Here is a 25,324-nt window from a genome sequence, read left to right as displayed (position 1 = left end):
TGTGCTCTCCCCTGCGCTGGCACAGAAACAGCTGCCATGCACCGGCGCAGGCACCCTTGCACCATGGTGCAAGGATGACTGCGCCATGGGGAGATTAATTTTGTGAAGGAAGGGGCCCCTTCCTGCACAAAAGCAATCACTGCAGGCATTTTCCTCTTTCAATGCGTGCTGTAGAATGCAGCACGCATTGAAAAAGGAAAAAACAAGGAAAAATGAAAACATTTCTCGTTTCGCTTGGCTACGCCACCCCTATGGTGGCATGGCAAATTGACACATTTCCAGGTTTACGATTTCTCGTAAATCTAGAAATGCATCAGTGGACATGGGTGTCGTGTGAGAACACCCACAGCAGCACCCATGTCCGCCCCTAACACGCAAAGTGTTGCGTGAACAGGGGCAATATTTACAAGCGCAGGTTAAGTCACGCAGGGTTACTTTACCTATGCTTGTTAATATCCGTTAGCAAGCTGCGCCAACGGTGCGTCATGCAACGTTAAGCACCGGCGGCGCATGGGGCATGTAAATCTGCTCCTCAGTGTTCACAATGGTTTTAAATATTGTTAGGTTCAGAAAATAAAGGCACTTATTAAGTGAACATGAAAGGGCAAATTTGTAAAGAATTCATGCTACGTTTCATGAAAAGAAGATAACAGAACACCACCATATCTACTAAGCTATGGCACAGCTTTTCTTTCTCCCTGTGCTGGCGTACTTGAATTTGACAGACAGACAGACAGACAGACACACACACACCCCTCACCTCCCTTGATGCAAAGTACTGTAAAACGTGTGTTGCGCTGGAAAGCAAATTCCAAAATTTATCATTTGCACCCGTTTGACATAGCCCCAGCCGATAGCTGAGACAGTGTAACCCATTTTCAGTTTTACCTGTGGTTCAGTAACCACACACAGGCAGAGAAGAAAAGAGTTCACTGCATACAGGTAGCAACTGAGGTGATAGCTGGCCCTATCGATTGTCTGTTGAAATGTCAACAGGAATGTTTAAACAAAAACAGTTATCTATTGTCTGCGAGTCCACTACTAAGGCATGTACTTGCATATTGTTTAAATCCGTCATTGTTGCCTCAATGGTACTTTTGATGAACTTGTCTCTTAACATTAATTTGAAAAAAAAAAAGTGAGATACCAGCAGCAACTTAAAATGTGTCTTCTGATTGAGACTTCAAGCTGAAGATACCTCACCATTTGAATATTCCCCAGGCATCAGGCTTAATCAGGAAACCTTTTCATAGTACCTCTTCACGCCGGAAGGTGGGACCGTGCAGCTGTGCCCTGATGAAATCTCATGGGTAAAAAGGCCTCCAAAGGAGTTTGTTTTCAAGATTAGCTTAGGTTATTTAGATGAATTAGATATAGGTAACTGAATTATCCAGGGCTGAATTAATTTCAATAAGTCAAAAGACTAAGACTACCTAGACATGACAATACTTCACATTAAGACAAATGTTGACATAAAAACGAATGGACATGTGTATATGCAAAAAATAGATTTTATCAAAGTTAAATTAGCAGGGAAAAATACAATAGACCAAAGTGTACAACACAGGGATACAGGACAAATGTTAGAAAATTAATCAAACTCTCTGTATAGCCTGAGAGTTTGATTAATTTTCTAACATTTGTCCTGTATCCCTGTGTTGTACACTTTGGTCTATTGTATTTTTCCCTGCTAATTTAACTTTGATAAAATCTAATCTTGAAAACAAACTCCTTTGGAGGCCTTTTTACCCATTTGATTACTCTTCACCCAGCCCCCAAAGGTTTACTGGGTAGCTCACTTCACTCAATATACTGATGAAATCTCAGCTCCGGAAATGACATGTGGGGCCTATAAAGGAGCCACTCCCATGTGCTGTCAGTTCCTTTGTTTCTGTGCCTCTAGATGCAGGTTCGGAGTTTACTTAAAGACTACTTTTTGTCGGTTAGATCTTCATACTTTTCACAGTGTGCAAGTGCTGTCACCCCCTAAAACGGGTTTTAAGCCCTGTAAAGACTGTCACAAACAGATGTCTGAAAAAGATCCCTACCAGGTTTGCCTGTGGCGTCTGTGGTCTGGCCACGACTACAGGACCTGCAAGAACTTCACGTCAATGAACCTGAAGGCCATCAGCGTTCGCAAGGTAAAGCTTTCTATTGCCAAGCACGAGAAGAAGCAGCACTGGGATGCTCCAAGTTGAAAGCTTTTTCCTGGTTCCGTTTCCAGAGTTGACGGATCCACTCTCAAGGTCGGCTTTCAAGATGCTAGTGGGCTGGACACCTCCTTGGAGTCTGCTTTTGCACCCCTCTTGGCCCAGCCACAGAGAAATTTGCCTCCTGCCATGATCATAAGTAGGCCCGCAAAGTCTTCGGTCTTCTCCCTATCCAATATGATGGTCAAAATGAACGTCCTGACCAAAGTGCTGCAGCCTGGCTAGTCTGCTTACAAGCCTTCCTTTCAAAGAAGCCTTGATGGGTACCCTTCTAGAAGCCTGGACTAAACCAGGTACACTACCTCCAGTTAACTGGCAACTTGCCAAGTGCCACATCCCTGCCCTAGGTGTCCCAGCTTTTCTCTCTCAGCACCCCTCTTCAGAGAGACTTGTAGTGCAAGCTTCCTCTAGGTGTACCAACCCTAAAAATGTTCCGATCACTCCCCCCTGACAGGGCTTGGAGAATTTGGGAAAATGCTTGTTCTCCTCCGCAAGCTTTGCTCTGTGGTCAACCAATGCCTCATGTTTACTGGGCCATAATACTCCAGCCTATTGGGACTTTGTGGCACAAATCCTTCTGGCATTCCAGACGACCTTTGCCCTGTTCCCTCACAGGCCACCCAGGGTGGTTGTGATGCGGCCATGTTCACAATTTGTTGTGGCTTGGACACTACCGGCTCAGTTGGGTGGTCCATAGGCACTAGTGTTGCCGTCGACCGCCATGTGTGGCTACGATCCACTGGTTTCTTGAGTTACATTCAGTTCTCTCTAATAAACATGCTGTTCAATGGAACTCACTTGTTCAAGGACCAGCCTGACTCAGCTCTAGAAAGATTTAAAGAGAGAGGAGCTACCGCTGGCTCTCTAGGCCTTTCCACTCACCTTCTCCAGCAACACTTCCGGCGTTCCTTTCATAGCTTTGGTTTATGCATTCCCTACTGCCAACCTATCCTGCTCAACAGGGAGCCCACAAGTTTTGCTGGAGAGGCTATGGTACCCACTCCATGGTCCAGGTAAGCGTGCCACTCATTCCCTCCTCCAAAAACTGCCCCACCTGCAAAGTTCCTTTAGTGTACCCTTACAGGGTCACAGCCATCCAGTGGAAGACAGAATCTACAGATAGTATCTGGGCTGGCAAGTGATCGCATCGGTCCAAATTGATCGCAAAGGCTTACCCTTCCGTTAGTTAAGAGCAGCATCTTCCACTGTCTACCCAACGACTGATGTAGGATTATCTCTCCATTCCCCGGTAGGAAATGCAAGCCCATTTGGCCAAAGAGGCTATTGAGAAGGTGTCAGTTAGTAGGAAATTATTATTATTCCCGCTTTGTGGTGCCCAAGAAGGACGGAGGTCTTCAGCCTATTCTAGATCTGCACCTTCTTCATCTCCACCCAGAAAGAGAAATTCAAAATGCTCTCCCTGGCCCACGTCTGGTTTGTTCTCGACCCTGGAGACTCAATGGTGGTGTTGAACCTGCAGAATGCCTATTTCCATATTCCTGTCCTGCTAGCCCCCTGGTGCTCCCTATGGTTTGTGGATAGAGAAGAGAATTTTCAGTTTACTGTGCTCCCCTTTGGTCTTACTAGTGCCCTTCGGGTCTTCACAAAAGTGAAGGGCGTGGTGGCAGCACACCTTCGGAGGTCAATGGTGCCAGTCTTCCTCTACCGGCTGTTGAAGACAGGCTCACCCCAGGCAGTCATCAACCACCTTCAGACTTGGCAAACCTCCTGTCTTTGAGGTTTACTGTAAACATGCTAAAGTCACACCTCACTCCTTCTCAGATGCTCCCCCTTCATCAGAGCCATTCTGGATCCAGGTCAGTTTTATGCCTTTTTCCTCCTGGGTAAGAGAGCCCTGGACATTCAGGTTATGATCCCAATCTTTCAGCCTCGGCCTGGATTTCAGTGAGATCGACTCTGAGGCTGCTGAGAGTGTAGCGTCCTGCATGTCGAGCACACCAAGTGGCATATGCAGGATTTGCGTGGGATCTGAATTCCCAGTGGGCTCCACTTTAAGGCATCCTGTCTGACCACAATCAGATTTAGGAAGAGACTGCAAAGGATCTGCAGTGGTGGTAGCTGAACCTGGATTGGGTCAGTGGTAGACATGGGAGAGGTGGAGATCACATGACTCTGGTCTCAGGTGGAATCCTGTTTCCGTATCATCCTTCTGGAGCAGAAGCTCTTCAATTTGGTGCTGAAAACCTTAAATCCGTCAGTAGGATGCTGGTACATGTGCTATTAGACTACACTACCGCCATATGAATCTAAGGAAACAGAGTGGGGTGGGGTCACAGACCCTGTGCAAGGGAGGGCCTGCTGCTCTGGAAATGACTGGACCATCAAGGAATTTTCCTGGTGGCGAATTACCACGCAGGCTCTTTGAATGCCAGGGTTGACAAACTCAGCCATTGGTACCTGGCTGATGAAGAATGGCAAATACATCTGGAGGTGGCACAAGGTCTCTTCCATGAATGGGAAGAACCTTGGCTTAATCTATTTGCCACTTCTGAGAGCATGCAATATCAACACTTCAGTGTGTTGGAGTTTCCAAGTAATCTCTCACTCGGTGATGTGTTCCACATCAAATAGAACTAGAGACTCCTGTATGCCTTCCTGCCCTAACGACTCCTGCCCTGAATCCTCAAGATAATCAGGACAGACTGGGACAAAGTCATCCTAGTGGCTTCAGGATGGGCACGGAGAGTATGATATCCAGAACTCTTCTGCTTGAGCATCTGTCCTCTTATCAGGTTGCCCCTCTTCGTAAGATCTGCTGTTGCAGCAGCAGAGTTTGGATCTTGTCCTTTATGGTTTCTTAACCATCAAACCCGTGTTCTTGGTCACCATCAATTCTTCAGGGCATGTGAGTGAGCTTCAGGCTCAGAGTCCATCCAACATACACCACCTCCCACCCCACCCCCCAAACAAGCTGATCTTGCATACTAGGGCATCCTTTCTACTAAAAGTTGTGATACTGTTCCAAGTTGGACAATCAATCACTGTGTGGGTATGCTCCACCTCACCTCTCTAGTGAGGAGGATAGGCTCCATTGCTTGGATCCTAATAGTGCTTCTTCTAAATTATTCGAACCAAAGACCACTCGGTGGATGTGGTGTTTGCCACAACGAAAAAAGCCAAGCCTGTGCAGAAGCCTACCATTTAATGGTAGATTAAAGACTATTACAAACTGACAAATAAGCAGCCCGCTGAAGGACTGTGTGCCCCCTTCAACCAGGGCCAACGTTGCTACCACTATGTTAGCACGCGGGGTCCCTGTCCTAGACATCTGCCAGGCAGCTACATGGGCGTCCCTCCAAGTGTTCACAAAGTACTACTGTCTGGACAGTCAAGACTGACGAAAAGGGCAGTTTACTCGCTTGGCCCTGCAGGCTTTCTGGTTTGAGTTCATCCATAACCCATTTTCCTTTAGTACTGATTTGGTATACATTCAAAAGGTGAGGAATCTGTGACTGGAAGGCAATTTAAAAAAAAACGTACTTGCCTTCAGAAACGCTCTTTCGGGTAAAGACTAACTAACCACAGATTCCCCACTGTCCCTCCCATCTTCCACGTTCTGTAATTAGACTCTATCCAATAAGATCCCACATCTAGGATTCTGATATACCAATTTGTTTTTGGGGGCATGCATGAACTTGAAAGCAACTGACGTCAGCGTGCAGGAGTGGCACCTGTATAGGTCCGCATGCCATTTCCAGAAAAGAAAGGCATCTGTGCGAAGACGCGCTAAGCTTCCTTAAGGCACACAAGAGAAACTATGAAAAAGTTACCGGATACAGTCTGACATCTGGGTAATATTCAGAAGGTGAGTAATCTTCGGCTAGATAGAATCTCTACCAGAAAGAGCGTTACCGAAGGTAAGTAACTTGTTCAACGTGTAGAATAGTGCATAGCCAAGTTTCATTTCCTGTAAGTATGAAATTAACAAATCTTGTGAGTACTGACACTTTAATTATTAAAATCTAATATAGTAAACATTTCTGCTTCATGTACATGGAGATTGTCTCTGACAAGGCCGGAAATAGTTCAGCATATAGAAGCAAGATACATAAAAACATTTTCATTGTAGTTCCGTATTTAGAAAAATATTTTTAAAAAAAAACATGATTTTGTTTCATAAGGCCTTGAGAATTAAGACTTTTCTTTCTCTATAAAATGGTACAGATCTCTTTGGTCGAGCTTCCTCATTGTCCACGACCACAGCTTGGAAGAGGTGGAGAAACACATGACTAGAGAACATGCAGTCTTAGCACTGCTGGAGGAAAAAGTGCACTTGTCTCTACAGGTTCTGAACAGGGTACAGGGCTATTGGCGGGAAACCAATGCCACTCTCGCCTTTCGATGCAGTGAAATGTTCCTCCCTTGAAGTGATCCGGTTAATTCCAGACCCTCTGATAAAGTGTACAAACTAGGCAGGAGATGAAACCGTTCCCCCAAATTCACAATGGCGCATTTGAGGTTTTACTCTTTTTCTGTCTTTGGAACCTTTACTACAAACTCCATAGGCTCCTTCGATTTGTTTCCATAGGCTTGCCGTATCATGTCCACTGCCCGCTGGTGAGTGACATTTTGAAAAGTCTCCCCGTCCACAGAGATTAGCTCCTGGCCAGCCTATCAAGCAAAGAAAGAGAAAGGTATACCTCAGATTAGTGTGTTGCCCTTACAATATTTATTCCTGTTTACACATGTAAAGTACAACGGTTCGGCAAGCAAACACTGAAGCTTCCAAACAGAGCTGAAAATGTACGCAGTGTGTACTCAATAGTTCTTTTTCCTACAGAACGCTAAACAATGGGCAGCTTTATCCATTTGCTATACAGTTTCTATTCACCATGACCATCTGCTGGCTAATTACTAGTACAATGTGGAGCTTGGAAAGGAAGTCATTAATATAGTGCCTTTTTGAGCTGTGCAGGCTTACACTGTCATCTTTACCACACCTGGCCACCCGCTATCATTCCACCACGGTCTTATAGAATGCAGCTATTCACCCGTAGGGTCTCAAGGTAGTGGGTGAGGGGTCATTCGAAGAGCCAGGTCCTTCCTGAATTGGGTCAGTGACGCAGATTGCCTGAGGTGCAGAGGCAGAGTGTCCCAGGTATTGGCGGCGAGGTAGGAGAATGATCTTTCTCCAGATCCTGGGGATGGAGGAGAGTTGGGAGGACCAGAGTTGTTTAGCAGGTACATGGAAGGTGAGGCAGTGGTTCAGGTACACTGGTCCTTTGTCATGTAGGATCTTTTAGGTGTGAGTGAGGAGCTTAAAGGTGAGCCTCTTGTTGACTGGAGCCAGTGGAGTTGTCGGAGGTGTTGGATGATGTGGCTGTGGCGGGGATGTTGAGGACCAGTCTGGCAGGGGCCTTTTGGACGTTCTGGAGTTTCTTGAGCTGTTTCTGGTTGGCACAGGCATATTGTGCGTTGTCTTAATAGTCTGCTGGTGATGAGTGCATGGGTGACCATCCTTCTGGATTCTGTGGGGAGGAGTCCAGTATGATGCCAAGGTTGCATGGATGGTCAGTCGGGGTTGGGGGAGCGTCCAGTGCAGCTGCCAACAAGGAGTCGTCCCAGGCTGACGTGGTGGGTCCTAGGATGAGAACTTCAGTCTTGTCCGAGTTGAGCTTGAGGCAGCTATCTTTTATCCATGTAGCAGTGGTCCTCATTCCATTGTGGAAGTTGGTTCTGGTTGTCAAGGGTTCATTGGTGAGTGAGAGGAACAGCTGGGTGTCGTTGTCGTAAGAGATGATGTTTAGTCTATGGCTGCGAGGAGGGCCATGTAGATGTTGAAGAGGTTGGGGCTTAGGGAGAAACCCTGGGGGGCTCCACAGCTGATCTCCGTATGTTCGGAGAGGAACAGTGGTAGTATGACTTGCTGGGTCCAGCCGGTGAGGAAGGAGTGGATCCAGTTCAAAGACTTGTGGTGGATGATGGCGTTGTGGTGCCTGGTGATCAAGGTACAGTGGGAGATGGTGTTGAAGGCGACCGAGAGGTCTAGTAGGATGAGTCTTGTCCTGGCCGAGGATGGAATGGATGTCATCTGTAGCAGCGAGGAGGGCAGTCTCTGCTGTGGTTGCTTCGGAAGCCAGATTGGGAGGAGTCCAGGACATGGTTAGTTTTGAACTCTGAGAGCTGGGCGTTGGTGACCTTCTCTATGACCTTAGCAGGGAAAGGGAGAAGCAAGATCGGTCTGAAGTTCTTGAGGGCCGATGGGTCTGAGGATGGCTTCTTCAGTAGGAGGTTGATCTCCGCGTGTTTCCAGTTGTCGGGGAAGGTGGCGGTTTCAATGGAGCACTTGATGGTGAGGCGGAGCTGGGGGGAGATGGCTGCTCCTCTGTGGAAGATGCCATGTGTCCGTCGGGGACCCTGAGTGGATGCTCTTCATGGTCTTGAGCGTTTCCTCTGTAGTGAGCGGGGTCCCGTAGAGCATGGTCTGTTGTGGGGTGACTTGATGGTTTGCAATGGTGGTAGGCGTGGTGGCTGGGTCTAGTGTGTTGAAGTTGTCGTAAACCTTTCTGATCTTGTAGTGGAAGAAGGTGCCTAGTTTGTTGCAGATGTCTTGGCAGGGGGGGACGTCTGTGGTCTCGCTGTTGAGCCTTGCACATTCCTTGACTATGGCGAAGAGTTCTTTGCTGTTGTGTGCATTTGGCATTGATTCTGTCCTGGAGGGCCATTTGCTTGGGGGTGTTCAGGAGGAGGTGGTGTGCGTTGACTGAGGATTTGAAGTTTGCTGGTGTTGTCCAGGTGGAAGTTGAGTTGTCCAAGTAGGATGTAGTTGGTGGGTGCGAGGGTCTTGGGTGCAATGAGGTCTATGATGGTGTCGGTGAATAGGGGGGCCTGTAGACTATGGTGCAGCGTAGTGTGGTGTTGGAGTTGGCGGGATTTGGAAGTGGAGGTGTTCCATGGTCGTTGTTGGAGTGTATGGTTACGCGGAGCATGTTTTTTGTGGGTTATAGCGATGCCGATGCCTCCTCCCGGGCAGTCTGGGTGGTCCTTGCGAGTGATCTTGTTGCAGTCGGGTCTGAAGCAGGGGTTGGTCCAGGTTTCTGTGAGGAAAGCGATGTCAGGAGAGGTAGCGTCTAGGAGGTCCCCGATTTCTGTGGCGTGTTTGTGGATGGACCGTACATTGAGGAGGATGGAGAAGTGTGGCTCAATGGTTAGAGCGGCAGACCCTGATGCAGAGGTCTAGCCCGGGACCAGGGTTCAATTCCCCGCCTCGGTGGGTCTTGGGCTCGAAAAAAATAAAAATAAAATAAAATTCCACGGACCTGATAATTCTCGCCTCGGTGCCTATTCTAATCATAGAGTCCCACTCTGCAACTCTGGGCAATAGCTTGCTTAATCTCCACAACGGCCCCCACAAAGCTAAGGATGCCTGGCCTTCACCCTGGGGGTGCCCAGGAGTGGACGCCTCACAGGGAAAGCCAGGATGGGTTCCACAGCGGTATTCGTACAAGCGCCTTGAGACCCTTGCGGGTAAGTAGTGCGCTATACAAGTATCAATTTACATTTACATTTTACAGTTGAGGCAGATGGGTGCACTGTCAGTCGGCTGGGTGGCGAGGGGATCTGGTTTGATGCGTGGCTGAAGGTGCAGTTGCAGTTCAGGCAGGCGAAGGGTCCAAGAGTCTTCTTTGGTGGTGCTAGTTGGCGTGTCGTACGAGGTTGAGGGCGTGGAGGGTCCTGGTGTCGTAGCGGTGTGGGGATCTGAGAAGGAGGGTCCCTGCCGCTGTGCACGGTCAAGGCGTAGACAGGCTTGCCTTAGGTGCACCAGTGTCATGCCCGCTGCACAGCTGCCATTAAGTAGTGCTACTGGGGGATATACAGCTGGGATGTGGGAAAACACAGGAGTGGGAAAAGGACAGTGGAGGATGGGCCGCAGGGATCGCAGCAGCAGTGAGGGTGGGGGTCAGCAAAACAGGAGAAAAAAAACAGAGAAAGCAATAGGAAAACAAAAGGCAAAGGCAGAAGAAAAAAGAACAAGCACTGGCGTTGCCAATAGGTCTCGCAGTAGGAAAGTTGGAGCTATTGGTTTTGTAAATGACAAAGCCCTTTGTTTTAAAAATGATAAAAAAATAAAAGGCATTGTTATTTGCAATTGTAATGGCTCCAACTTTCCTACTGCGATACCTATTGGCAACGTGAGTGGTGTTGCGTGTGTGAGTGGCGTTGCGTGTGTGAGTGGCGTTGCGTGTGTGAGTGGCGTTGCGTGTGTGAGTGGCATTGCCTGTGTGAGTGGCATTGCCTGTGTGAGTGACATTGCCTGTGTGAGTGGCGTTGCGTGTGTGACTTGCGTTGCATGTGTGACTTGCGTTGCATGTGTGACTTGCGTTGCATGTGTGACTTGCGTTGTATGTGTAAGTGGCGTTGCATGTGTGAGTGGCGTTGCATGTGTGAGTGGCGTTGCAGTTTTTATTGGTGTTGCATGTGTGAGTTCCGTGTCATGTGTGAGTGGCGTTGCATGTGTGTGTTGCGTGCGTGTGCGAGTAGTGTTGCGTGGATGAGTGGTGTTGCGTGGATGAGTGGTGTTGCGTGGATGAGTGGCGTTGCGTGAGTGAGTTGCGTTGCTTTGAGTGAGTTGCGTTGCATGTGTGAGTGGCGTTGCATGTGTCAGTGGCGTATCATGTGTGAGTGGCGTTGCATGTCTGAGTGGTGTTGCATGTCTGAGTGGTGTTGCATGTCTGAGTGGTGTTGCGTGGGTGCGTTGCATGTGTGAGTGGCGTTGCCTGTGTGAGTGGCGTTGCCTGTGTGAGTGGCGTTGCCTGTGTGAGTGGCGTTGCCTGTGTGAGTGGCGTTGCGTGTGTGAGTGGCGTTGCGTGTGTGAGTGGCGTTGTGTGTGTGCATGGCATTGCGTGTGTGAGTGTAGTTGCGTGTGTGAGTGGCGTTGCTTGTGTGAGTGGTGTTGCTTGTGTGAGTGGTGTTGCTTGTGTGAGTGGTGTTGCGTGTGTGAGTGGCGTTGCGTGTGTGAGTGGCGTTGCGTGTGTGCGTGGCGTTGCGTGTGTGAGTGGGCTTGCGTGTGTGAGTGGGCTTGCGTGTGTGAGTGGTGTTGCGTGTGTGAGTGGCGTTGCGTGTGTGAGTGGCGTTGCGTGTGTGAGTGGCGTTGCGTGTGTGAGTGGCGTAGCGTGTGTGAGTGGCGTTGCGTGTGTGACTTGCGTAGTGTGTGTGAGTGGCGTAGCGTGTGTGACTTGTGTTGCGTGTGTGACTTGTGTTGCGTGTGTGACTTGTGTTGCGTGTGTGACTTACGTTGTGTGTGTGCGTGGCGTTGCGTGTGTGAGTGGCGTTGCATGTGTGAGTGGCGTTGCATGTGTGAGTGGCGTTGCATGTGTGTGTGGCGTTGCATGTGTGTGGCGTTGCATGTAATGCTGGATTATTTGTGAGTGGTGCTGTCCTGTTGCAGAGATGTTGATGTGTTGGTGCTGAGTGTTGTTTGTGTTTTGCATAGTTGAGTAGTTGTGTTTTTGTGATGGTGTGTATTAATAGTTTTGCATATATGTTTGTTATGTAGTGTATTATATGTTGTTGCGTTATGCTTTGTGTTTGTTGTTTTATAGCAATTGTAAGATGTGATGTGTGAGTGTTATTGTGTTGCATGTATGTATTTTATTCTAACATGTCTTTGTATGTATTTATTTTTAAGTATGTGTTATGTGTTGTAATGTTTTTTGTTTTAACGTTGTGTATGAAGTGTTATTGAAATAAAAATGGCGGGCGCTATGTGTTTCCTTTACGTGAATTACGTTAAGTGTTTAGCGTTCTAGTCTTTTTTGTGTATTCTGAATGTGTTTGATGTAGGACGTAATCCTTAGCCAATCGCAGGGCTACGTTTGGTGACGTAGCGTTGCGTTTGACGTGCGTTAATTGGGAAATCCCCAGATGTTCGGGAACTTTCGTGGGGGAAAGGCGTGTTGTTGTTCCTGTCTTCTTCCGGCGTCGTTTGACAGGTAGGTTTTTTTTTACAACTATTTAATGTATGATGTGAATGTATTATAGACTATGTAGAGATTTGATTAATTTTTACAGTTTATTATTAATGTTATACTTTTGTGTATCGCAACATTGTTTACGTTATCGTATGTATATTATTAAATATGTATTGAACTTTCTAAATTGTGAATGTGAAATGTTGTAATGTAATTTTATGAGTGGGGTTGCGTGGGTGAGTGGCGTTGCGTGGGTGAGTGGCGTTGCGTGGGTGAGTGGCGTTGCGTGGGTGAGTGGGGTTGCATGTGTGAGTTGCGTTGCATGTGTGAGTGGCGTTGCGTGGGTGAGTGGCGTTGCGTGGGTGAGTGGCGTTGCGTGTGTGAGTGGCGTTGCGTGTGTGAGTGGCGTTGCGTGGGTGAGTGGCGTTGCGTGGGTGAGTGGCGTTGCGTAGTTGAGTGGCGTTGCGTAGTTGAGTGGCGTTGCGTAGTTGAGTGGCGTTGCGTAGTTGAGTGGCGTTGCGTTCTTGAGTGTCGTTGCGTTCTTGAGTGTCGTTGCATGTGTGAGTGGCTTTGCATGTGTGAGTGGCGTTGCATGTGTGAGTGGCGTTGCATGTGTGAGTGGCGTTGCATGTGTGAGTGGCGTTGCATGTGTGAGTGGCGTTGCGTGTGTGATTTGCGCTGCGTGTTTGAGTGGCGTTGCGTGTTAGAGTGTTGTTGCGTGTTAGAGTGGCGTTGCGTGTTAGAGTGGTGTTGCGTTTTAGAGTGGCGTTGCGTTTTAGAGTGGCGTTGCGTTTTAGAGTGGCGTTGCGTTTTAGAGTGGCGTTGCGTGGTTGAGTGGCGTTGCGTGGTTGAGTGGCGTTGGGTTGTAGAGTTGCGTTGGCTTGTTGAGTGGCGTTGCATTGTTGAGTGGCGTTGCATTGTTGAGTGTCGTTGCATGGTTGAGTGGCGTTGCATGTGTGAGTGTTGTTGCATGTGTGAGTGTTGTTGCATGTTTGACTGGCGTTGCATGGTGGAGTGGCGTTGCATGTGTGAGTGGCGTTGCATGTGTGAGTGGCGTTGCATGTGTGAGTGGCGTTGCATGTGTGAGTGGCGTTGCATGTGTGAGTGGCGTTGCATGTGTGAGTGGCGTTGCATGTGTGAGTGGCGTTGCATGTGTGAGTGGCGTTGCATGTGTGAGTGGCGTTGCATGTGTGAGTGGCGTTACATGTACGAGTGGCGTTGCATGTGTGTCATTCTGCCAATAGAACTTGGAACCCCTTTGTATGAAGATGTGCGATTAGGCTTAAGCACTCTCTGCAACTTGAGGCGACCCCGTGATTAGAAAACAAGGGAATACAAAAGAACATATAGCGATATCAACCTTTCACAAACTATCACAAAGCTCAAATGCATTAAGGGCCTATTGCTAGCCAACTTGCTGGTACATACAAAGTTGGCAAAAAATTCATAAGAGGTGCGGCGACTAGAATCTCTTGATTCACTAAAACAACATGGCGTCGACATATTATATATAAGTAGTAGTTCTCCTAAAGCCAACTTGTTGCTACAGGTCTGGCAATTTTTTGTGACACGTTTAAACCAAGCGACACAAAAAATCCACTTTGAAAACAGTTTCGTATGTAAACATCGGACAAAAATATGCATTTGTTTAGCTTATGCGTTTAAAATACTATTTGCCTTCTTATTATCTCGAAGTTAACATTGGCCCTGAAGGTAGGCTGAAAGCTAGTTAGTTTATTCTTGACCTTTAAAAGTTGTGAGGCGAGTTCTTTGGCTTTGTAATGCGAACCCGGTTTAAATTTTTAACGGCAAGGGGTGCAACACAAGAATGTTCTGGACAGGCACAGCCCACACCGGCCTTTGTCATCGCGGAAATGGCGACAAACAAGGGCAGGATGGGTGCTTGATAGCAGCAGAATGGCTGCAAAGGGCACCTCATTATCCGATGCTCAGTTTAACCGGCTGGCGCCAAGCCTGCCTCACATGCCGGTGATATGCTAGGACTGTTCTAAGGAGGAGTGCTGCTACGGCCTGGGGGAAGCTGGCTGGGGAGGGGGAGGAGGAATGGTGACAAAGCCAGTAGGCATGCATGGCCGGTCGGGGTAAACACTTAAGGGGGGGTTGCGGGAGTGAGCGTGAGGCTGCAAGGCTATAATAGTATGCTTTCGCAAGGGAGCATTTCACTGACATGGGAGTTCAAACAAAAAAATTATTCATTCAGAACTTGGAACCCCTTTGTATGAAGATGTGTGATTAGGCTTAAGCACTCTCTGCAACCTGAGGCGACCCCGTGATTAGAAAACAAGGGAATACAAAAGAACAAATAGCAATATCAACCTTTCACAAACTATCACTAAGCTCAAATGCATTAAGGGCCTATTGCTAGCCAACTTGCTGGTACATACAAAGTTGGCAAAAATTTCATAAGAGGTGCGGCGACTAGAATCTCTTGATTCACTAAAACAACATGGCGTTGACATATTATATATAAGTAGTAGTTCTCCTAAAGCCAACTTGTTGCTACAGGTCTGGCAATTTTTTGTGACACGTTTAAACCAAGCGACACAAAAAATCCACTTTGAAAACAGTTTCGTATGTAAACATCGGACAAAAATATGCATTTGTTTAGCTTATGCGTTTAAAATACTATTTGCCTTCTTATTATCTCGAAGTTAACATTGGCCCTGAAGGTAGGCTGAAAGCTAGTTAGTTTATTCTTGACCTTTAAAAGTTGTGAGGCGAGTTCTTTGGCTTTGTAATGCGAACCCGGTTTAAATTTTTAACGGCAAGGGGTGCAACACAAGAATGTTCTGGACAGGCACAGCCCACACCGGCCTTTGTCATCGCGGAAATGGCGACAAACAAGGGCAGGATGGGTGTTTGATAGCAGCAGAATGGCTGCAAAGGGCACCTCATTATCCGATGCTCAGTTTAACTGGCTGGCGCCAAGCCTGCCTCACATGCCGGTGATATGCTAGGACTGTTCTAAGGAGGAGTGCTGCTACGGCCTGGGGGAAGCTGGCTGGAGAGGGGGAGGAGGAATGGTGACAAAGCCAGTAGGCATGCACGGCCGGTCGGGGTGAACGCGCAAGGGAGGGGTGGGAGTGAGCATAGAGGAATGGTGACAAAGCCAATAGGCTTGCACGGCCGGTCGGGGTGAACGCACAAGGGGGGGGGGGGGGGGGCAGCGTGGAGGAATGGTGACACGGTCGGGGTGAATACGCAAAGGGGGGGGGGGGGTGAGCGTGGAGGAATGGTGACAAAGCCAGTAGGCATGCACGGCCGGTCGGGGTGAACCCGCAAGGGGGGGCGGGAGTGAGCGTGGAGGAATGGTGGCAAAGCCAGTAGGCATGCATGGCCGGTCGGGGTAAACACTTAAGGGGGGGTTGCGGGAGTGAGCGTGGAGGAATGGTGACAAAGCCAGTAGGCATGCACAGCCGGTCGGGGTGAATACGCAAAGGGGGGCTGGGAGTGAGCGTGGAGGAATGGCGAACTCGCTATACGAGTGTGTTCATGTCTTGCAAACAATTAGTATGGCATAGAGCCCAAGTGGCTTAAAATATCTAGTGATGGGAGCGGGCAATGAATCTGATGACCAGGACTTTAGATAAAGTGTTGAAGTGGAAACATTTTGCTCGTAAAAGTAAGATTAGAGTGCTAAATTGAGCTTTTGGTTCTAAAATTCGATTTCAGTTTGCCGTTTTCGAAGCTCCTGACACCCAGGCATATTTGTTTACCTTAAGTGTCTAAGTAAATATATAATTAAAATAAATGAGTACATGGTTTGATAATCCGTACTGCAATCTGAAGTGACTCCACTTAGACTGAAGAAATCATGCAGCCAGCGGCTGAACGCCATAAAAAGTTTCGCAGCTGGGATCCAAGGCGCAGTGGGGGTCGGTTGGTGAGTGTGGAGGCGTAGCTAGAAAGAACAACAACAATATACTTTAACTATTTCGTTGGCTCTAAACGCCCCTTAAAACAAGTGTTTGTGAAAATGTATTCCTAACTAGCTAAAAGCGTCAGAATACGTGCATGGTTATTACGATCTGAGCTATTTTGCCTCTATATTCCAATGTGATTGTCATATCGAAAATAGTATAGCTCAGCTGCTCGTGAAAACTTAAAGCTCATTTTGAAATGGGTTCTCACGAGCTGCAGTAAAAAATATGATGTCATTTGTTTTTAATTGGGTATTTTTAACGTGTTTCTATAAGGAGCCCTCGGTGGAAAAAAAGTGGTGAAGTCCGTTTTCTATGTTTACAGACGAGCGCTCCGTAATGTTGTGTGCAGCTGTCCCGGCATCCCCTTTGACTGGTGATGGCTGAATCATAGAGTGATGTTAGAGCGGAAATCCGGGTCCCCTGAATCAGAGTTGTTTTAGGATCCACAGTGTTCCGGTCAGACCTAGGCTCTCTCTCTTGAACATGGCGGCAGTGAAACCGCATCAATCGCTGCTTGAAGAACCTCCGCACCTTAATGTAGAGTTGGAACTAGAGGACAAGGATGAGGCAGATACGTCAGAAGAGCCTGGCAAGAGGAAGAAGAGCAAGGCTCCTGGGGGTGAGAAGTAAAATAAGTGGAGGTGGAGGAGAGCAGCATGGATAGGCGGGGTGTTGTAGGAGGAGTGAGATCATGGCTGAATGAAAGAAGAGGAATAAAATAACCAGACGGCAAGGCTGTGATTGCGTGGAGAGAGAGGGGAGGTGCTGGTGTGGGAGGGGGGAGGAGTGCTGCTAGGGAAAGGCTGTGATTGCGTGGAGAGAGAGGGGAGGTGCTGGTGTGGGAGGGGGGAGGTGCTGGTGTGGGAGGAGTGCTGCTAGGGAAAGGCTGTGATTGCGTGGAGAGAGAGGGGAGGTGCTGGTGTGGGAGGGGGGAGGAGTGCTGCTAGGGAAAGGCTGTGATTGCGTGGAGAGAGAGGGGAGGTGCTGGTGTGGGAGGGGGGAGGTGCTGGTGTGGGAGGAGTGCTGCTAGGGAAAGGCTGTGCTTGCGGGGAGAGAGAGGGGAGGTGCTGGTGTGGGAGGGGGGTGGTGCTGGTGTGGGAAAGGGCAAGGCTGTGCTTGCGGGGAGAGAGAGGGGAGGTGCTGGTGTGGGAGGGGGGAGTTGCTGGTGTGGGAGGAGTGCTGCTAGGGGAGTGAATGCTCGTGCATGTTTGATCACGTGATTCACGTGAACTGCAAGAAAACCACGGCTGAAAGCCCTTTGGTTTGAAGAGAAAATAGCCGACTTGAATTCTCCCCATTTCCCATTCCTGCGGAATGGTAAAGGCGAGACCTAAAAAGCAGAGAGAAAAACAGAGGGACAGAATAGTGCAACGGAGGGACAGGAGGGCATTCAAGCAGCAGAGCAGTGACGCTCTACCACTGGGCCACCTAGGGATGAGTCGCAGGCAGGAGCCTGCGGGTGGAGGAGGACCTCGAACTTCTGACCTCCAGGTAGTGGCACTAGCAGTGGCAGGAGGGCACTGCAGCTACCAGACGGTGCTGCGCTGTGGAAGGAGTAAGTCCACTGAGGATAGTGGACTGCCCTCTATCATCATTGATACCTCTAGAACCTTGAGAGAGCGCAGACCCAAGTTTGGTGTCAGTCCTGGGCTTGTACAACAGATGCCCAATCAACAGCCAACAACCATACATATTTCATTGTGTCTCTGCACCTACAAAAATAACTAAGAATTCCAAAAAAACTGTTTAGTCACTTATTACTGTTCTAATTTGATCCGTGTAGGTAAAATAAGACCAGTGATTTAGGTGTTGCTGTGCATTATGGTACATTCCAGCATTTGAGTTATGCATATGTGTGACAGGTTAGCTTAAAAGAAGTTGTCATTATCCCCAGGTTTGAGGTGTATCTGGAAACTGACACTGAAATTCATCATCTGAGGCAGTTACCATCACAAGGTCGTGAACAAAATCCAGCTTGCAGTATCCGCATTGGGAAAGTTAGCTAGCATTATGGAATGTCCTGTACTTTATAGTGTAGGGAATAGCCTGGTGTGCAAACAGTATTCCACTTTTCTGACACACATGCACAAAATGACAGTTGTAATTCTGAGAAATTCCATAAACGATACTTTTTTCTCAAATGCACACCTGTGTGACCCAGCCATCAATCAAGACAGTCATTTGCTGTAATGCTTGAGATGGGTTTCGTCCACATGTGAGAGTTGAATTAAAGAGAAAAAAAACACTGTTACCAGGTTTTATCTTCACTTGATAACTACCTGAATTTATATTTTCAGACGAGAGTAAGTCTAAATAAGGGTGAAAACTGCAAATCATTCTGATCCAAACGGAACACATTTGTACTTGTGGGAAAGCATGCAGAGGAGAAGGAGGATAACACAATATTTCTACAAATTCACACTGCTTGCACATTCGTGTGTAGGCAGACCTGATTTTTACACAAACATTTCCCACAGTTGTAAAAGAGAGGTTTAAAGAAGTAAGGAGCTATACATTGAATCGACAACTAAAATACTGACAGGGGGGCATATTTACAAGGGGATAACCCTACCGTAACCTCACTTTTTGTGACATTCCAGTGGCACAATGCCCTGCACCATATTAACAAAGTGGCACTTTTGTGGCTTAACGCCACTTTGTAAATATGGTATACTTTGACGCAGGTATGTGTGTGAAAGTAGTGTGCAATGGGTGTTGCTGTGGGCGTTACAATGCAACACCTATTGCTTTTTGACGCTGCTCCAGATTTACATGGAGGTGTAAATCTGAGGAAGCACCAAAAACGAACGCCATGCAATAGCAGGCGTTAGATTGGCCAAACAAGGAGAAATACTTTTATTTTTCCTCGGTTTTGCTTTTTCTGTTTGCTGCATTCTACAGCACACTCAGAAAAAGCAAAATGCCTTCAATGATTGTTTGTGTAATAGGGTGTCCCTTCCTGGAAATGAACAATCATTAAATAATGGTGATATGCTACTTCTATGCGAGCTGCAGAATGCAGCAAACACACAAGTAACACATCGTCATTATTGATTGTTTATGTGCAGGAAGGGACTCCTTCCTGCACATAACCAATCATTCCCTGCAACTGTTGTGGAAGGGGGCCTAGGTGCTAGGCTGCTAGTTTTCGCACCAGCACTAAGGAAAACGTGGGTGCACAGTATTGTTGTAAACATGACGCATCCCTGCGTTTTGGAAATGTCATATCGTGGCACTGCTCCACTCTGACATTTTCTTGTAAACATGCCACACAGAGAGTTAAATAATCAAGAAGTTTGTTCATGATTACAATTCAAGATATATAAATATTTAGGCTGCTGCTAAGAGGGAAAGAAAAAAAGAAACATTGAGGAGGGGAAAGCTCTGTGACCTAACTGTGAAACTAAAAACTAGATTTTCCTACAGAAACATTAAACACGTAAGAAAATGCCTCACTCTGTATGGCATCCCCATTTTTTCTGGGAACTGCTGCTGCTGTTTTTTTAGACTCTGCACACTGGGACACTGCTAACCAGGCACCAATGCATGTGATCTGACCCCAAAAAACATGTCACAATTGGCTACACTCCGGATTGCTATATTTAACACCTATAATTCCCTAGTGTATGTTACCAAGGTGTACACCCAGGGCCTGTAAGGAAAATGTTACTAGTGGGCTGCAGCACATAGTGTGCCACCACTAAATTGACCACACAAAATATGTCTCCAAGGCTGCCCCTGCAGCCTGGGTAGGTAGTTTTAACCCCTCCTGTGCGCATGACTAGCTCAGCTCGTCATGAGACACAGCGCTCCGGTGCTCAAGACAAGCTAAGCTCGTCATGACCGCGCCCGTTAAATGGAATGCTCGCATGCTGGGCTGATTCACCTGCTGTGCTGAGCGTTCCATTGGAACGGGCGTGGTCATGACGAGCTGAGCTCGTCATGAGCACCGGGGCGCTGTGAGCGCCCCCGCCCCCCAGCACAGCGGAGGGAAACAGCCCCACAGCGAAGGGGTTAAAACAGCCAATTCAACTTAGGAAAATAAACCTTTTTCCAGGCCTAAACCTTCACTTTTAATACTTCTAAATGACCCCTAAAGAAGCCTTATATGGCCAGAGGGCTTGGTGCCTGGTATTTAAAAAGTTGGGCATGTGCACTTATGATTTACTTATCCTGGAAGTGAAAAATCTCCAAAGATGTTTTTCACTGTGGTAAGGCTGGCTCTCCCATAGGAAAATGCTGGGTTACATTATAACCTTTTATAATGCTTAATGTCAGTTTGGGAAAAGCTAGAAAAATGATTTAGGAACTCATTTTAATAGTAATTTAAAATTCAACTTAATGGTCAAGTCAAATTTTAGATTGCTATTTTGAAGAGTATACTTTTAAAAAGTTGCTTAAGCCTAATGTGTCTTTCTGCCAGTTTTCACTGCCACCTGTCTGTTGATAGCTACCCCGTCATGCATGTGCATTACTTCGCGACAGTGACTAAAGGGCTTGGGTGTGGGGAGATTTTGTAATCCCCAACAGGATAATCGTCTGGGCTGTTTCCAGGAACTTAATTACCTTCAAAAGGTGCCTACCTTGTTACAAGCAGACATAGCGCACTCCTGGGGCTTCCGCCTATATTTTCTGCCAGCCATTAAGGATCCAGTTCCAGTGGGGCAGGGGCTGCTCCCCGAATCAGTTTTGAGTGATCACAAAGGGTGATTTGCCCATTATCACAGCCACACTTCTGAGTAAGCACAGGGAAAGACCGGTTCTGAAACATTGGTTTTAGGTAGAGAGGGACAGAGTGGGATAGTTTACAGTAAAACACACAGGAAGTGCTGCAGAAGTAGTATTTACCCCGGGAAATAAATACAGAAGGAGAAGCTGCACACTGTAGTGGTATAATTACCATCAGACCTTTAATTGTGACAGGATGACAAACAGTCTGTCCTGGTGGAGAGTGGTTTTGACAGGTCCACAGACCATTGGTTCTGGAGCTTCCAGTAAACTATGCAATTCAGGGTCTCTAAAAGAGGTAATAGGAACACCCAGAGTGGTCCTGAATTCTTGGTTTGCTCGTACTCAATTGCGATGGGTAAGATGAATATGTCACAGGTTTTGACAATGTATCTGCTGCTGACAAATCTGACTGAACCTATGGCAATTCTCACTTAGGTTGTGGTCCTTCAGATCCAAGGAGCAGGAATGCTGAATCCCTTTAAAGAGAACTATGGTGATGGCAGCATGTTGGCATTTACATTTGGATATCAGAAGCTGCTCAAAGTCGGTTTATTATATTTTTTTTAAAGTCCCTTTTCTGTCAATAAGCGATTTGGGGAGGAATTGGAGGTGGATTTGAACAAGCCTTTCAAGAACCAGAAATATGCTACATATTCTGTCCTAAAAACTAGATACTTTGACAGAAACCGCAAAAATGGTACCACCCTAGCAGACATAAGCAGTCATCCAACCATTCTGGAACTCAGCTGGGTCCTCTTCTTGATTGTAAGGGAAACTCACATCCGCATTCCAAGTTATGCAGAGAGTCTTTTCAGTGTGATCCAGTGGGAATATTTCTGTCACTGTTTCAGTAAACAAAGTGCCAGTCTTTTACAGACAAGTTAGTTCTGTAAGTAGTTTTCAATTAATTCATTATAGACATCGCTACAATGTTGCCATATTTCAGGCTGAGTTGCAATACCTGTGACTTCAGGATCTGTTTAAACACCAAGGGGTATATTCACAAGGACTTATCTCCATTTGATCTCCACCTTAACGCATCAAAAGTGGAGATAGATTTAACACCCCATTCACAAGCTGGTGCAAACTGCAGACATCGCCAGAATAACATTTCCCTGCCACAAACGCCAAGCCGGCGAGAACTTAGGCCACGCCCCCTGAAGGCCACGCCCCCCTGACGCGGTATTTAAAGCGCTGCTTACAAGCGACTTTGAATCTCACGATCGCGCACTCCTGAGGCGGAAGCCGGGAGGTTTTTAAAACTTGTTGATTGCTTGTGTCACAGAATAACTTGTAATTTTACTTCACCACGCGCTAACAAGCGCCAGGGCACTCACCTGCACTTGGGAATTCAGCGAGCAGCGGACCTAGCGCTCACTCGCTGTTTAACATTTCCCTGCCACAAACGCCAAGCCGGCGAGAACTTAGGCCACGCCCCCTGAAGGCCACGCCCCCCCTGATCCCTACATCATGTGCTGTCAACGGAAGCGCAGCGGACGAGCGCAGCGGGAGCGCCGTTTGCGCGCCGAAGGCGCGCCTAAGGCAAGCCCGTCTGCGCCCGTCCGCGCACAGCCGGGCCTAGGGCCAGAACCCCTGCCGGACCAGACTGCCCTTGTGGTAAACTATTCACGCCGTGACCTCCTTAGTCTTAGACCCCCTATTGATATTGCATGTAATTATATTTATGATCCTGAAGGACCATACACTACATGCACTTGCTGCCGCCCTGTCCAGCTCAAGCTCCCCTGCCGGCATACTTTGCCCACAGCTCTCAAACTAGCCACCCTGAACTGTCGCTCTCTCCCCAGACACGCGCTGCTAATCAACCATCTTATAGAAGATCATGAGCTTGACATCCTGTTTCTCTCAGAAACCTGGATTACAAACCACTCGGACTCAGACGTCATCCTGGCTACTCCCCCAGGTTTCTTGGTACAATCCCAGCCCCGCCCTTTGGGTAGAGGAGGAGGCTTGGCGATTATTTACCGTGACCACCTCACCTGTAGAATCCATGACGCCCAGATCACGGACTCTGAAAGCCTCCAATTTTCCATCCACGTAGGTCCGACCCACACACTAGTGGGACTCCTAATCTACCGCCCCCCCGGCAACACGAGCTCTTTAACTAGAGCGCTCCTTGAGACTATCGCATCTCAAGCCCACTCCACCCCCAACTTCTCTATAATAGGGGATCTTAATATCCATTTCGATGACCCCCTAGATACAGGAGCGGTTGACCTGATTGGAGAACTGGCAACATTTGGCCTCCACCTAGCTAACTCTGGTGCCACGCACTCTAAAGGCCATTTGCTTGATCCAGTGTTCACGAATGACACCACTCTTCAAGTCACTAAGTCCCTTCCTCTCCCATGGACGGACCACTTCATGGTTCCTTTCCGCATCCCAGGAGTATCCAAGAAACTCCACAAACCCACCACCTATACTAAAGATAGAGCATGGGCCAGACTATCCCCAGACGATTGGACCAAAACACTGAATTCATCGATCCCGACCCCCTCGGAAGACCCGACTACCGCGGACAGTAAATTCAGAACTTGGATTACCACTTCCCTTGACTCCATCCTCCCAATAAAAACTCGGGAGAATAAGAACGATAAACCAGGATCCGCTCCATGGTACACTCCGGAACTCCGGATCCTCCGTAAACACTGTAAAAAAGCAGAACGGACATGGAGGAAAGACTGGCAGCACGCAAGTAAAGTTGAGTATCAGCAAACGGTGAGAATATACAAAGGTTCCCTAAAACTCGCTAAAGCCTCTCATTATGATACCAGGATTAAAAACGCTACTAATTCGGCAAGGGAATCATACCTCATCGCTAAAGAGTTACTGAAAAAACCTGTCCCACCCTCATCTAACACACCTCCTGTGGACAGAAGTAATGAGCTTGCCAACTACTTCAATGCTAAAATCGATCGCATCTTAACATCTCTGCCCCCTCCCAGCCTACCCAACAACTCGAACGCTGAGGGTTCCACTAACTACGCAGGAAATAGCGTGCTTCCCCAGCTCACCTCCTTCAAAGCAGTAACAAGAGACGAGGTAGAATCCACTTTAACCAAAATGAAAAGCGGATCCCCGTTAGACCCTGTCCCGATCAGATTCCTCAAAACTGTAGCCCCAGTCGTAGTGCCCACTATTACGGAGCTCATAAACACATCACTCTCCCAAGGCTCGGTCCCCCCCAGCTGGAAATGTGCAATTGTTAAGGCACTCCTAAAGAAACCCCAGCTTGACCCAGCCGACATGGCGAACTACAGACCTATTTCTCTCCTCCCTGGTATCAGTAAGATGGCCGAGAAATTGGTCAATGGCCAATTGTCACGATACTTAGAAGCCAACAACATCTTGCGGCAGTCCCAGACGGGTTTCCGTCCAGGTCATGGCACGGACTCCGCCCTCCTCGCCGTCATCGAGGAGGCGAGATGCATCCTGGATTCAGGAGGATCAGTGGCAGTGATTCTCCTGGACCTAAGCGCAGCCTTCGACACAGTCAACCATCGTGTCCTTCTTCATCGGCTAGCTGCTGCAGGGATTGCAAGTTCAGCGCTCAAGTGGATAGAGTCTTTCCTCTCAGGGCGCTCGTTCCAGGTGTGGGATGGCAAATTCCACTCTGCCACCCTCCCCCTCACGAGCGGGGTCCCCCAGGGGTCCTCATTAAGCCCAACTTTATTTAATGTCTACATGGCCCCCCTTGAAGACGTGGTCACCCCCTTCGGGATTAAAATAGTAAGCTACGCCGACGACACCCAACTAGTCGTCTCACTTTCCCAATTGGACAAACACCCGGACAATCTCCAAAACTGCCTTAAAAACATCCACACCTGGATGTGTGAGTCAGCACTCAAATTAAACGGGTCAAAGACCGAGGTCATGCTTCTGGGCAAGCAGTGGTCCACCATCCCTCCTTCGGTCTGGCCAGCCGTTTTCGGGGAAATCCCCACCCCGAAACAGGAAATTAAAACCCTAGGAGTTTGGCTAGAGCCCGAGCTGTCAATGAAGACTCAAGCTACCAAGACAGCAGGGACCTGCTTTGGCCTAATGCGCTCCATCAGGAAGATCCTCCCACTTCTCCCGCCCCTATCCAGGAAGCTCCTAGTACAGGGCCTGGTGCTCGCAAGGCTGGACTATTGTAACATGATATACCTCGGAGCACCAGAATCTACCCTGTCCAAACTCCAGCGAACGCAGAACGCAGCCGCCCGGCTACTCTGGAATCTCCCCTCCAGAGCATCAGCCAGGCCTGCAATCCAGGATCTTCACTGGCTTCCAATCCGCCAAAGGGTCGATTTCAAGACCCTCTGCACTGCACATAAGCTGCTTAACGGTTCCGGCCCAAACATCTTAAGAGACCTGGTTACTCCTTACAAAGTCTCCAGGTCCCTCAGCTCGGAGAATGAGAATCTGGCCAACGTCCCTAGACATAAGAAGACACGTTCGGGTGGCCGCCGTTTCTCAATTAATGCATCCACGAGATGGAACGCCC

The 25,324-nt window shown here is 48.0% G+C and overlaps 1 protein-coding gene across 1 annotated transcript in view; it reads right to left on the bottom strand.

The window, feature by feature from the left end:
• Positions 1 to 6,162: 6,162 nt before the first annotated feature.
• PDZD7 (PDZ domain containing 7) overlaps positions 6,163 to 25,324 on the bottom strand; it is a 721,728-nt gene continuing 702,566 nt past the window's right edge. The window contains exon 16 of the mRNA XM_086922676.1: positions 6,163 to 6,842. Coding sequence (XP_086778802.1) covers positions 6,693 to 6,842 — 150 coding nt within the window. The 3' untranslated portion in view covers positions 6,163 to 6,692. The remainder of the gene's footprint in view (positions 6,843 to 25,324) is intronic.

Source organism: Lissotriton vulgaris, chromosome 5, assembly GCF_964263255.1.
Source record: "Lissotriton vulgaris chromosome 5, aLisVul1.2, whole genome shotgun sequence".
In the NCBI taxonomy this organism is placed as follows: Eukaryota; Metazoa; Chordata; class Amphibia; order Caudata; family Salamandridae; genus Lissotriton; species Lissotriton vulgaris.
This window is presented reverse-complemented; position numbering and strand designations above follow the sequence as displayed.